General features: G+C 44.9%; 1 protein-coding gene across 1 annotated transcript in view; it reads left to right on the forward strand.

Annotated features, from left to right (window-relative positions):
- The window catches only part of LOC123741851 (voltage-dependent T-type calcium channel subunit alpha-1I-like), an 18,139-nt gene extending 4,594 nt beyond the window's left edge, over positions 1–13,545 (forward strand). Inside the window, exons 4-6 of the mRNA XM_045716071.1 lie at positions 60–95; positions 12,667–12,745; positions 13,370–13,545. Coding sequence (XP_045572027.1) covers positions 60–95; positions 12,667–12,745; positions 13,370–13,545 — 291 coding nt within the window. The remainder of the gene's footprint in view (positions 1–59; positions 96–12,666; positions 12,746–13,369) is intronic.
- Positions 13,546–15,142: the final 1,597 nt, after the last annotated feature.

Here is a 15,142-nt window from a genome sequence, read left to right on the forward strand (position 1 = left end):
ATCCCATTTCTCCCCCGCTGAGCTAAAATGGCTTCCATCTGCTGTTCACTAGGTGGTAGTCACCACTAAAGCCAGTTGTTTTATCTCTTCCAGGGGCTGGGTTATAAACTTCAGATATAGCCTATGGCAGGAGGCAACACTGCTTGAATATCACCATTTCTGCTTTCAAAAAGCTCATTACGAGTGCTTACAGAGACATCTTATACGATTCTATAAGCTACTGCAGTTAGCACATTTTTGATAATCCCTGTGATTTTACATTTTTTTTTGTAAAAGTTTTTTCTGAAAATAAATTTCCATATATTTTAGGTAGCTGTATGTATGACATAACTCTACCAGTCATATTTATGATATCATTTACGAAGATTAGACCATTTCAATTTTTTATACAAAAAATTACGATTTTTTTTATCAATTAATTTATTTGAGTTTAACAACAATATTTGTTGTATTATTTGTTCTGTCTTTTCTGGTGGATTAAATTGAAATTGCAACCAACTTTGTATGGCTTGTTTTATAAATAGCGATATTTGGGAGATTATTTCCTTTTCAAATGACTGAAAGTGAGAGGTTGTAATCTGAATAAAGGGAAGATGTCACGGTTCCTTAAGGCAGGAGGAAAGGGCAGAGTCAAACGCAGGAGACGTAGTCCAGTAGTGCCGTAGAACGGTATATTTATTGCACCGAAAAACCACTCGGCGTAACAAAAGGGCATAGGGTGCGCCCAGAGACCACACGGGAACACAGTAAACCCCGAGAAAACAAAAATACGCACGGGGCGCAGCCCGGCAAATACATCATTCCTCTAGCGAGAATCCGCTGGGGGAAAAATGTGCAAAAGCACAGAACGTTCACAGACCTGCCCGCTGACGAACAAACAATCCCGCACAAAGACGAACCCAAAGAAACTAACTAAATACTTCCCCACTAATGACAGACAAGAGACAGGTGCGGGCTAGATCAGACAAAAAACAAAGAACACAGAAACATAGATCTGTGGCAGCTAGAAGACCGGCGACGACCGCCGAGCGCCGCCCGACCGAGGAGGGGCGCCATCCTCGGTGGAGACTGTGACAGTACCCCTCCCCTGACGCGCGGCTCCCGCAGCGCGCCGACGCCGGCCTCGGGGACGACCCGGAGGGCGAGGCGCCGGCCGGTCCGGCCGGAGACGATGAAACTCCTGTACACCGAACAGGAAGAGACATAGTGTCTTACATCCTCAGTCAAGGTGGGCCACCAGTACTTTCCTTTCAGGCCTCGCACTGTCCGTTCCACTCCAGGATGACCCGAGGAGGGTAGAGTGTGAGCCCATCGGATCAGGCGATCGCGAACACCAAGCGGAACGAACTTCAGACCCGCGGGACATTGAGGGGGAGTGGGTTCCGCCTGAACTGCCCGCTCGATGTCCGCATCCACCTCCCATACCACCGGTGCCACTAGACAGGACGCCGGGAGTATGGGAGTTGGATCGATGGTCCGCTCCTCAGTGTCGTAGAGACGCGACAGTGCGTCGGCCTTCCGGTTCCGAGAACCCGGAATGTAGGAAAGGGTGAATTGGAACCTCGTAAAGAACATGGCCCACCTGGCCTGACGAGGATTGAGTCTCCTCGCTGCTCGGATGTACTCCAGGTTACGGTGGTCGGTCCAGATGAGAAAAGGGTGACGTGCCCCCTCAAGCCAATGTCTCCACACTGTCAAAGCCTTGACCACGGCCAACAACTCCCTGTCCCCCACATCATAGTTGCGCTCCGCCGGACTCAGCTTCTTAGAAAAGAATGCACAGGGACGGAGCTTCGGAGGAGCGCCCGAGTGCTGCGACAGCACTGCTCCGACCCCAGCCTCGGATGCGTCCACCTCTACTATGAATGGCAAAGAGGGATCCGGATGCGCCAGCACTGGAGCGTCAGTAAACAGAACCTTCAGACGATGGAAGGCTCTGTCCGCCTCTGCCGACCATCGCAGTCGCACTGGACCCCCCTTCATCAGTGAGGTAATGGGAGCTGCCACCTGACCAAAACCCCGGATAAACCTCCGGTAATAATTGGCGAACCCCAAGAACCGCTGCACCTCCTTCACCGTGGTAGGGGTCGGCCAATTACGCACGGCCGTAACGCGGTCACATTCCATCACCACCCCTGTGGTGGAAATGCGATATCCCAGGAAAGAGACGGCTCGTTTGGAGAACTCACATTTCTCAGCCTTGACGTATAGGTTATGCTCCAGCAGCCGCCCAAGCACTTTGCGCACCAGAGCCACATGCGCGGCGCATGTGGCGGAGTAGATCAGAATGTCATCGATGTACACCACCACACCCTGTCCGAGCATGTCTCTGAGAACCTCGTCCACAAAGGATTGGAAGACAGTGGGAGCATTTTTTAACCCATACGGCATGACGAGGTACTCATAATGGCCAGATGTGGTACTAAATGCGGTTTTCCACTCGTCTCCCCCTCGGATACGCACCAGGTTATATGCGCTCCTGAGATCTAGTTTGGTGAAGAAGCGCGCCCCGTGAAATGACTCCACCGCCGTAGCAATGAGAGGTAGCAGGTAACTGAACCCCACTGTGATCGAATTTAGACCTCTATAGTCAATGCACGGGCGCAGACCTCCCTCCTTCTTCTTCACAAAAAAGAAGCTCGAGGAGACAGGGGATTTAGATGGCCGAATGTATCCCTGTCTCAAGGACTCAGCGACATACGTTTCCATAGCCACTGTCTCCTCCTGAGACAGAGGATACACGTGACTTTTAGGAAGGACCGCGTCAGCCTGGAGGTTTATCGCACAATCCCCCTGTCGATGGGGTGGTAATTGGGTCGCCTTCATCTTACTGAAGGCAATAGCCAAATCGGCATATTCAGAGGGAATGTGCACGGTAGAGACTTGGTCTGGACTCTCCACCGTGGTTGCACCAATGGAAACTCCTATACACCTACCTGAGCACTCCCTCGACCACCCCTTAAGAGCCCTCTGTCTCCACGAAATCTGAGGGTTGTGAGTGGCTAGCCAGGGGATACCCAGTACCACTGGAAACGCCGGGGAGTCAATGAGGAAGAGGCTGATACGTTCCACATGACCCCCCCACGTCGCCATAACCAGTGGTACAGTAGCCTCCCCCACTTGGCCGGACCCTAGTGGTCGACTGTCTAAGGCGTGCACAGGGAAGGGGTGGTCCAGCTGAACCAGGGGAATCCCTAACCTCTTAGCGACCCCACGGTCCATAAAACTCCCAGCTGCACCTGAATCGACTAGTGCCTTATACTGGAAGTGAGGGGAAAAATCGGGAAAACAAACTGAAGTGTATAGGTGGTCGACAGGGGGCTCTGGGTGTGGCTGGTGCTGACTCACCTGAGGGGTCGATGTAGTGCTCTGCCTGCCATCCGAACTCCCGGGGGGACCCCTCCAGCACCGGTCCGCAGTGTGTCCTCTGCGCCCGCACTGGGTGCAGGAGAGGCCCCCCCCCCGGTCCTCCTCGATGCAGCTCCTCCTATCTCCATGGGCTGTGGAGCAGGAGGGATGGGAGGTGGAACGAACAGGCCTCGACTGGAACGTCCCCGGGCAGCCAGCAGGTTGTCCACTCTGATGGATAAATCCACCAGCTGGTCCAGTGTGATGGCATGGTCCCTGCAGGCCAGCTCCCGGCGGACATCCTCTCGGAGACTGCAGCGATAATAATCCATCAGGGCCCGCTCATTCCACCCCGACCCCGCGGCGAGAGTCCTGAACTCCAAACCGCGTTGGCCCATTCCAGGGCTCTACCCGTAAGACAAGAGACGAGGATGCTCACCTTTTCTTCGTCGGAGGGAGAGGGGCGAACGGTCGCCAGGTAGAGTTCAACCTGTAGCAAAAACCCCTTACATCCCGCAACTGTCCCGTCAAACTCCCTCGGTGGCGCAATCCGGATGCCGCTCGCACCCGCTTCAGGGGGGGTTGGTTGGGGCGCCGGCTGAGGAACCGGAGCTGGTCCGGTGGGTGAAGCCCCTCTCTCCCAGTTCTCCAATCTGGCCAGCACTTGGTCCATCGCCGAACCCAGGCGGTGGAGGAGGTTGGAGTGCTGTGACACCTGTTCTGCCACTGACGGTGCTTCCGCTCCTGCTGACTCCATATTTTTAGTGGTGCGGGATTCTGTCACGGTTCCTTAAGGCAGGAGGAAAGGGCAGAGTCAAACGCAGGAGACGTAGTCCAGTAGTGCCGTAGAACGGTATATTTATTGCACCGAAAAACCACTCGGCGTAACAAAAGGGCATAGGGTGCGCCCAGAGACCACACGGGAACACAGTAAACCCAGAGAAAACAAAAATACGCACGGGGCGCAGCCCGGCAAATACAACATTCCTCTAGCGAGAATCCGCTGGGGAAAAAATGTGCAAAAGCACAGAACGTTCACAGACCTGCCCGTTGACGAACAAACAATCCCGCACAAAGACGAACCCAAAGAAACTAACTAAATACTTCCCCACTAATGACAGACAAGAGACAGGTGCGGGCTAGATCAGACAAAAAACAAAGAACACAGAAACATAGATCGGTGGCAGCTAGAAGACCGGCGACGACGACCGCCGAGCGCCGCCTGACCGAGGAGGGGCGCCATCCTCGGTGGATACTGTGACAGAAGAAGACCTTTCTTGAACATAGTGTGAGGCATTCTTACTAATTTGCTAGAGAACCAGTTCGAATTTAAGTATAACTTTTGTATGACTGAAACCTTTAGGGAAAGGTCTAATGCAATAATATTTAATAATTTCTGCCCTCCGAATTCATATTCATTATATAATTTTGTCTGGAATGCCGTTCCAAATAAAATTGAATATTTTTTTCTTATATAATAAAAAAAAACTGTTCGCTAGGTGTAGGCAAGACAATAAGCAAATAGGTAAACTGGGATATGACGAAAGAGTCAATCAGGGTGATTTTTCCACAAATGGAAAGGTATTTACCTTTCTATAAAAAATGTATTGGAGTGAGATCATTTATTTATTTCGGGATATGTATACCGAGTACTATATCCACATCACCATCAGACCATTTTATTGGTAAACTACTGTCACGTCTACTCCAGACTCCCAGCGTACACATTCCAGAATAACACCTCACCAAATGGGAGCATCTGGGAGTCCAATTGCCGGGTCCAAATGCCGCTGTCGAAGCAACCGGGGATGCCTCCGCTGGCTCGTCAGGCTTTCATGCCTCCGCTGGCTCGTCAGGTTTTCAAGACTTGGTTGACTCGGCAGGCTCCCCATGCCTCAGCCGGCTCGTCAGGCTCCCGTGCCTCAGCTGGCTTGTCAGGCTCCCACGCTTCAGATGACTCGTCAGGCTCCTGCGATTCAGACGGCTCGTCAGGCTCCAGTGCTTCAGACGGCTCGTCAGGCTCCAGCGCTTCAGACGGCTGGTCAGGCTCCTGTGCCTTAGACAGCTCGTCAGGCTCCCGTGCCTCAGCCGGCACGACAGGTTCCAGCGCCTCAGCAGAGCAACCGGCCCATTCCTGGTCCTTGAGACGTCCCTCTGGTTGGCGTCCTGTGGCTGGAGCCTCGCATCAGTGAGGGGTTTACTGTCATGTCTACTCCCGACTCCCAGCGTACACATTACAACTACATGGTAAAGTAAAAGTAGTATTTTTTTAATTTTTTATTTATTTTTTTATTTCACCTTTATTTAACCAGGTAGGCAAGTTGAGAACAAGTTCTCATTTACAATTGCGACCTGGCCAAGATAAAGCAAAGCAGTTCGACAACATACAAAAACACAGAGTTACACATGGAGTAAAACAACATACAATCAATGATGCAGTAGAAAAAAAAAATACAAATAAAAAATATAAGACTATATACAATGTGAGCAAATGATGTGAGATAAGGGAGGTAAAGGCAAAAAAAATGCCATGGTGGAAAAGTAAATAAAGTATTGCAAGAAAAACACTGGAATGGTAGATTTGTAGTTTGAAGAAAGTTCAGAGATAAAATATAAATAATATGGTGCAAAGGAGAAAAATAAATAAAATAAATAAATACAGTAGGGGAAGAGGTAGTAGTTTGGGCTAAATTATAGATTGGCTATGTACAGGTGCAGTGATCTGTGAGCTGCTCTGACAGCTGGTGCTTAAAGCTAGTGAGGGAGATAAGTGTTTCCAGTTTCAGAGATTTTTGTAGTTCGTTCCAGTCATTGGCAGCAGAGAACTGGAAGGAGAGACGACCAAAGGAGGTCCAATACTAGTAATAGTGATCCAATACATAATGTAGTACAATTTGGTTGTAATCCAGAGAGGTTATAAAAACGATCTAGATCCTCTATGAGGCTGTGGAGGGATCCAAGTTGTGGATTTAAAAGAAAACATGAATCATCAGTGTACAATCACACCTTTGATTTTAAGCCCTGTATTTCTAATCCCTTAATATTATTGTTGGATCTGATTTTAATAGCTAACATTTTGATGGCCATAATAAATAGATATGCCGATAGTGGATAACCTTGTTTTACTCCTCTTGACGTTTACTATTTCACACCTAGGGTTACTTTACATTATTTGAACCCATTTTATGAGAAATTCTTCAAAATTGAAATGTTCCAGGCATTTATATATAAACTCCAGCTGTACTTTATTAATAGCCTTTTCAAAGTCCGTTATGAATAGCAGGCCTGGTTTCCCAGATTTTTCATAGTGTTCTATTGTTTCCAATACTTGCCTTATATTATCTCCAATGTATTGTCCATGTAAAAAAAATCTGTCTGATTAGATTGAATAATGTCCGACAATACCTTTTTAATTTCTATGCGCTATACATTTCGCTAGAATTTTGCATCATAACACAACACAAGTGTAAGCAGCCTCCATTTTAAAAATGGACTGGATCTTTATATTTCCCACTTGTATCCTGTTTCAGTAATAATGAAATTAGACCTTCTTGTTGAGTGTCTGATAATCTACCACTTTCATAGGAGTGGTTAAAACAGGCTAATAACGGTCCTCTGAGTATATCAAAAAACTGGTATGGCATCTAGCCCTGGAGTTTTTCTGGACTTAAAGGCTTTAATTGCATCAAGAAGTTCCTCCTCTATAATTTCACCTTCACATGAGTCTTTCTGTTTGGCTGTTAATTTTACATTATTAATAGAAAAAAAATCCATACAATTAGCTTCGGTTAGAGGAGATGGAGGAGACTGAAACAAAAACATATGCTTAAAGTACTTTGCTTCCTCTTTCAAAATATCATTTTGTGAATCATAGGTCACTCTGTCATTTGTAACAAGTTTCAGTACATTCTTTTTGGTAGCATTTCTATGTTGAAGATTAAAAAATAATTTGGTGCATTTTCCCCCATTTTCCATCCAGTTTGCTTTATTATTATAATATATTACACTTGATAACATTGCTATGTTATGTCAGAAAAATGCAGTTATAAATTCCTCTGTCCTAGTTAAAAACAAGTTATCCTCCAATGGGCTTTGATTACATTTCCAATATCCTGGCCCACGTGGAAATTCAGTAAGAGTAATGTATATGCCAATTATATGATGGTCTGACCACATTATATCCCCTATCAACACATTCCACTTTTGGTGTCAATGAGAATGACATAAGAAAGAAGTCAAGATGACTAGCTTGATTGAGCCTTCGCCATGTATATCTCACTAGGTCAGGGTATTAAACCTCCTCCATGTATATCTCACTAGGTCAGGGTATTAAACCTCCTCCATGTATATCTCACTAGGTCAGGATATTAAACCTCCTCCATGTATATCTCACTAGGTCAGGGTATTTAAGCCTCCATATATCCACTAGTTCCCATTATCCATGACATTCATGATTTCCTTCAGTGCATGAGGGTGATAGTTTGTAGTGTGATTTCCTTTACGGTCTATTGAGGTATTTAAAACAGTGCTATAATCTCCCACCATAATAATAGAGTCTTGTATTGCTTGCAGGGTTGATCATTTATTATATATATTTTCAAAGAAGCGTGGATCATCATTATTTGGTCCGTTAAGGTCAATAAGCCATATCTGTTTATGGTCCAATAACATATTTAAAATCATCCATTTACCTTGCGGATCTGTTTGGACAATTTGCACATTCTGATCAAAATTTGCCCATGGGAGAAGTATATTTCAGCCCCCCAGTCCATTTTCCACTCAACTTCATCTAAAATTGTTGAATGAGTTTCCTGTAAACAAAATATATAATATTCCTTCTCTTTAAGCCAGGAAAATATTTGTATTATTATCTGCTAAGCCATTACAATTATAACTGGCTATACTTATTTAATCATTTACCATAATGAGATACAAGTTTCAAATCTATTCATGATAATATATGTTTGTAAATTTACCATTAAAAAGTATCATGGTGATTGAGTGTCCATAAGTGACCCTCAAATTGTTCTCCACTACTCCATCCGCCAAAGCCCCTCCCAAGTTGGGTTGTCATCCCAGTGACTGGCAGACCACCAACGTCCCCCCGGATCCCCAGGGCCTCCGAAAGGCCAGGACCCATCCTTCGAAAAGAGCACACAGTGCCACCCACAGAACAGAAGCAGATCAACCACTAAAAGTATTTCCAATGCTTTCACCTAAATTTGCTTTATATATTGCTCAAAAAAATAAAGGGAACACTTAAACAACACATCCTAGATCTGAATGAAAGAAATAATCTTATTAAATACTTTTTTCTTTACATAGTTGAATGTGCTGACAACAAAATCACACAAAAATAATCAATGGAAATCCAATTTATCAACCCATGGAGGTCTGGATTTGGAGTCACACTCAAAATTAAAGTGGAAAACCACACTACAGGCTGATCCAACTTTGATGTAATGTCCTTAAAACAAGTCAAAATGAGGCTCAGTAGTGTGTGTGGCCTCCACGTGCCTGTATGACCTCCCTACAACGCCTGGGCATGCTCCTGATGAGGTGGCGGATGGTCTCCTGAGGGATCTTCTCCCAGACCTGAACTAAAGCATCCGCCAACTCCTGGACAGTCTGTGGTGAAACGTGACGTTGGTGGATGGAGCGAGACATGATGTCCCAGATGTGCTCAATTGGATTCAGGTCTGGGGAACGGGCGGGCCAGTCCATAGCATCAATGCCTTCCTCTTGCAGGAACTGCTGACACACTCCAGCCACATGAGGTCTAGCATTGTCTTGCATTAGGAGGAACCCAGGGCCAACCGCACCAGCATATGGTCTCACAAGGGGTCTGAGGATCTCATCTCGGTACCTAATGGCAGTCAGGCTACCTCTGGCGAGCACATGGAGGGCTGTGCGGCCCCCCAAAGAAATGCCACCCCATACCATGACTGACACACCGCCAAACCGGTCATGCTGGAGGATGTTGCAGGCAGCAGAATGTTCTCCACGGCGTCTCCAGACTCTGTCACGTCTGTCACGTGCTCAGTGTGAACCTGCTTTCATCTGTGAAGAGCACAGGGCGCCAGTGGCGAATTTGCCAATCTTGGTGTTCTCTGGCAAATGCCAAACGTCCTGCACGGTGTTGGGCTGTAAGCACAACCCCCACCTGTGGACGTCGGGCCCTCATACCACCCTCATGGAGTCTATTTCTGACCGTTTGAGCAGACACATGCACATTTGTGGCCTGCTGGAGGTCATTTTGCAGGGCTCTGGCAGTGCTTCTCCTGCTCCTCCTTGCACAAAGGCAGAGGTAGCGTTCCTGCTGCTGGGTTGTTGCCCTCCTACGCCCTTCTCCACGTCTCCTGATGTACTGGCCTGTCTCCTGGTAGCGCCTCCATGCTCTGGACACTACGCTGACAGACACAGCAAACCTTCTTGCCACAGCTCGCATTGATGTGCCATCCTGGATGAGCTGCACTACCTGAGCCACTTGTGTGGGTTGTAGACTCCGTCTCATGCTACCACTAGAGTGAAAGCACCGCCAGCATTCAAAAGTGACCAAAACATCAGCCAGGAAGCATAGGAACTGAGAAGTGGTCTGTGGTCCCCACCTGCAGAACCACTCCTTTATTGGGGGTGTCTTGCTAATTGCCTATAATTTCCACCTGTTGTCTATTCCATTTGCACAACAGCATGTGAAATTTATTGTCAATCAGTGTTGCTTCCTAAGTGGACAGTTTGATTTCACAGAAGTGTGATTGACTTGGAGTTACATTGTGTTGTTTAAGTGTTCCCTTTATTTTTTTGAGCAGTGTATATTGCTGTTAAAATGTATATATAGATACATATTCAAATATCCTACGTATCTTAATTTACATAATTTACAATTAATATGCGTATTAATGTTGTCAGTTTGTGCAAAGGATTGTTACCTATAACCACGATTGCCATTGCATTACATTATATTTTTGTCAAGTAATTATTATTTTACAAAACAATTATTGTGATTCCTCCTATATTGTCCCTAACATCCTTACCCCCTTGCAACAGATGTGGGATACACACACACACACACACACACACACACACACACACACACACACACACACACACACACACACACACACACACACACACACACACACACACACACACACACACACACACACACACACACACTGAATGATGACATATGTGAGCATGCCAAAATAACAACACTATGGGGAATCACATAACGGTATGAGCAAACACTCACATGATGAGATGAATTATTCATGTATTTCCACCAACAATGTATCACAGTTTGACTTCGAAATTTGACATTTGTCCGCATTTTTCCAAAAGTCTATCGGTGATGTCAAGGTAAACGTTGGTTTTTGATGTTTAAGTTTAGACACTCACCTAACCAAAAACACTTCTCATTAAGTTAAGGGTTAATGTTTGGGATAGGATTAAAATAGGGTTAAGTTTAGGAATTAATTCAGAGTGATTAAGTTAAGGGTTAAAGTTTAGGAAAGGCTTAAAACAGAAAAACAAAAAATGATATCCTAGCTCTGGGATTGAACACACAACCCTTGGTGCCGTAGAGTGGCTTTTACACCTATCCACCATTCCCGTCTACAACCCCCTTACAATCAGCCAGCCTACTTGAAAATAATAACACTCACTGTTGCCCCTAGTGTCCGGTTTTGAAGGCAATTCTAGACGTTCATGGGACCTGGATTGACATCTAACTTGGACTTCAATCTAGAGCAAACTCCCTGTATACACACCAGGCAGGACACAGACACACACATATACACACACCTTATTCTCTGTTTTTTACTCATCTAAAATCACCAAAAGTCCCCACAAGGATAGTAAAGCAAGGAAAAAAACAAAGGCTATTTTAAACTTAGTGGTTAGGTTTAGGGTTAGGGTTAGGGTTACAATTAGGGTTAGAATTAGGGTTAGGGTAAGCATTAGGGAAAATATGATTTTTTTATGGAAATTACATATTAGGTCCCCACGAGGATAGAAGAACATAACAAGTGTGTGTGCGTGCGCATGTGTGTGTCTTGCTAATTGCCTATAATTTCCACCTGTTGTCTATTCCATTTGCACAACAGCATGTGAAATTTATTGTCAATCAGTGTTGCTTCCTAAGTGGACAGTTTGATTTCACAGAAGTGTGATTGACTTGGAGTTACATTGTGTTGTTTAAGTGTTCCCTTTATTTTTTTGAGCAGTGTATATTGCTGTTAAAATATATATATAGATACATATTCAAATATCCTACGTATCTTAATTTACATAATTTACAATTAATATGCGTAATAATGTTGTCAGTTTGTGCAAAGGATTGTTACCTATAACCACGATTGCCATTGCATTACATTATATTTTTGTCAAGTAATTATTATTTTACAAAACAATTATTGTGATTCCCCCTATATTGTCCCTAACATCCTTACCCCCTTGCAACAGATGTGGGATACACACACACACACACACACACACACACACACACACACACACACACACACACACACACACACACACACACACACACACACACACACACACACACACACACACACATACACACACATACCCACACACACTTACACACTCAACCTCTTTCCCCACACTCAACCATGAGCTCAGATGCTCAAAGGTTGTTACATCCCAGAGCGCAACTTAAGAAAGGACCTGCATATACAGTTACAGCTGTTTGAGAAAGCATGCAAGATTGAGAAAAAATTGGCAAAAATGTGAGATTTGATTAAGCATTGTCATGTCCTAGGTGATGGAGATCAGATCCACCCCGTTCCCCTGAAACACACAAACGCTGGTCCCCCGTTGTGACCATTTTCCCAAACATCTCTGTGCAGTCAGACTTTTGATTATTTTGTGGCACCAGGGCCACAATAATTTGCCCCCTCTCTGATTGTCTGAGTGTGACCTCCTCCCCATGGGTTACTGCAGCTAGTGTTGCCACCACTGCCACTGCCTGGGTGGGGACACCCCAGTGGAATCCCCACCGGCTAGGTACAAGGTTGTTAAGGTTCTCATTAGCAGCTTTGAGAATGTCCTTGTATATAATGCTCTCCCATCAATTCAGATGGCTGACTAAGGACGTTTGTGTTTGTGTTCTATGATTGTGTTTTGTATCTTTGTTTTGCTTTTGTAGTGCGTTTGATGTATATATTTCTGTCATTACAGGGCTCATCTGTAAAAGAGACCTTGGACTCAGCATGAGTCCCTGTCAAAATAACGGTTCAATACGAAGAGAATATAGAGCAGAAACAGTTCCTAATACTGTTCCTATGTGTGTTTCAGGTGGGGAACCTGGGTCTGCTCTTCATGCTCCTGTTCTTCATCTATGCAGCACTGGGGGTTGAGCTGTTTGGAGAACTGGGTGAGTTGGTAGTGATGGGCTGGAACAAAACCCTGCATACCCAATGGCGTGCCACATTCAGAGTTGTACATATCCAATCCTGTTAGATTACAGAGCCAAGACAGAAATAGAAAGGGACTTGCAGTAAAGTATCTCGATGCAGCCAGAGCCAAGAAGTATCATGGAGACTAGAAAGGAGAAACAATAACCAAGCAGCTAGGCCTGTCTTCAAACTGTCACACTCTCTCTATGGACTCTAGTCATGTCTGCTGGAGATTATCTCTCATCCCATCAGTCTTGAGCAAAGGCTTAGAGCCAAATGCAACTGTAGTAAGGAGAGAGATGTGTAAACAATCAGCCAAGACAGCTTTAAGACCAGGAGCAAACAACCACGTCTGCTGTTGTTGATTGCTGGTTTCTAAGAGGACTGAACAGATAAATGTTCTCTCTATAAACTGTTATTTTCTCTTCATGTATCTTTATCTCTCCCTCTATCCCTTCGTCTTTCCCCCTGTTTCCCAATCTCTCTGTATCTATCTTTCTCTATTTGTTTCTCTCTCCCCTTCTCTCTTACCTCCCCATCCCTCCCCCTATCCCTTCCTCCCCACATTCCTCCCTCCCTCCCTCCCTACTCTCCTCTCCCAGTGTGTAACGAGGACTACCCATGTAAGGGGATGAGCCGCCATGCTACCTTTGAGAACTTTGGCATGGCCTTCCTCACTCTGTTCCAGGTCTCCACTGGGGACAACTGGAATGGGATCATGAAGGTATGGATGGACTTCTTCATGGTGTTCTATGGAGTGTTTATTACGATCAATTAGATCGTTGATCATCTAATACTTTAATCTAAAATTACTTGGATTACCATGTTTCAATGTGTTGCTATTTGGGTTATATTATTCAGGTTTCATTTTGATGTCTGTGGTTGGTATTTGGTGCCTGGCTTCTTAGCTGCTTTGAAGGGTGTCGTTTCAGAGTAATTACAAGACCTGTAGCCCTAAGGGCAGGCCCCAAGCCTATGTTAAATCAAATCAAACTTTATTTGTCACATGCGCCGAATACAACAAGTGTAGACTTTACCGTGAAATGCTTATTTACAAGCCCTTAAAACCTGTTGAGGACAGGCGTTCCGCTAGCGGAACCTGTGACGATCTTCATCAGATGACACTCCTAGGACATCATGTTACACAATACATGTATGTTTTGTTCTATAAAGTTCATATTTATATCCAAAAACAGCATTTTACATTGGCGCGTGATGTTCAGAAAATGTATTCCCACCAAAAACATCCGGTGAATTTACAAAAATACTTATCATAAACGTTGACAAAATACATAACAATTATTTTAAGAATTATAGATACAGTACTCCTTTATGCAATTGCTGTGTCAGATTTTAAAATAGCATTACGGAGAAAGCACATTTTTCAATATTCTGAGTACATAGCTCGCCATCACAGCAAGCTATACAGACACCCGCCAAGTTCGGGGCAACCTAAACTCAGAATTCGTATTATAAATATTCTCTTACCTTTGCTGATCTTCGTCAGAATGCACTCCCAGGACTGCTACTTCCACAAGAAATGTTGTTTTTGTTCAAAGTAATCCATATTTATGTCCAAATACCTCCGTTTTGTTCGTGCGTACAGAGCACTATCCAAAGGCATAACGCGCGAGCGCGGTACCAGAGACGAAAAGTCAAAATGTTCCATTACCGTTCTTAGAAGCATGTCAAACACTGTTTAAAATCAATCTTTATGGTATTTTTAACGTAAAAATGCGATAATATTCCAACCGGACAATAGCATATTCATTCAAGAAGAAAAGAAGGAACGGCGCGCTCGCGGGATCACGCATATCCAATCCCTTTGTCCCCAGGCAGTCCACTCAGTGACTGAGCTACTATACTCTGCCCAGTGACAGGAGAATGCTGAAAGAACTTTCTGAAGGCTGTTGACAGCCAATGGAAGCCAAAGTACATTCATCTCTTGGAGACAGAACGCGTTTCCTTCCTGAGCGGTATGACAGCTGCGTGGTCCCATGGTGTTTATACTTGTGCACAATTTTTTTTACAGATGAACGTGGTTCCTTCAGGCGTTTGGAAATTGCTCCCAAGGATGAACCAGACTTGTGGAGGTCTACAATTTTTTTTCTGAGGTCTTGGCTGATTTCTTTTGATTTTCCCATGAAGTCAAGCAAAGAGGCACTGAGTTTGAAGGTAAGCCTTGAAATACATCCACAGGTACACCTCCAATTGACTCAAATGATGTCAATTAGCCCATCAGAAGCTTCTAAAGCCATGACATCATTTTCTGGAATTTTCCAAGCTCTTTAAAGGCGCAGTCAACTTAGTGTATGCAAACTTCTGACCCACTGGAATTATGATACAGTGAGTTATAAGTTAAATAATCTGTAAAC

The sequence above is a fragment of the Salmo salar genome, chromosome ssa03 (genome assembly GCF_905237065.1).
Source record: "Salmo salar chromosome ssa03, Ssal_v3.1, whole genome shotgun sequence".
NCBI lineage: Eukaryota > Metazoa > Chordata > Actinopteri > Salmoniformes > Salmonidae > Salmo > Salmo salar.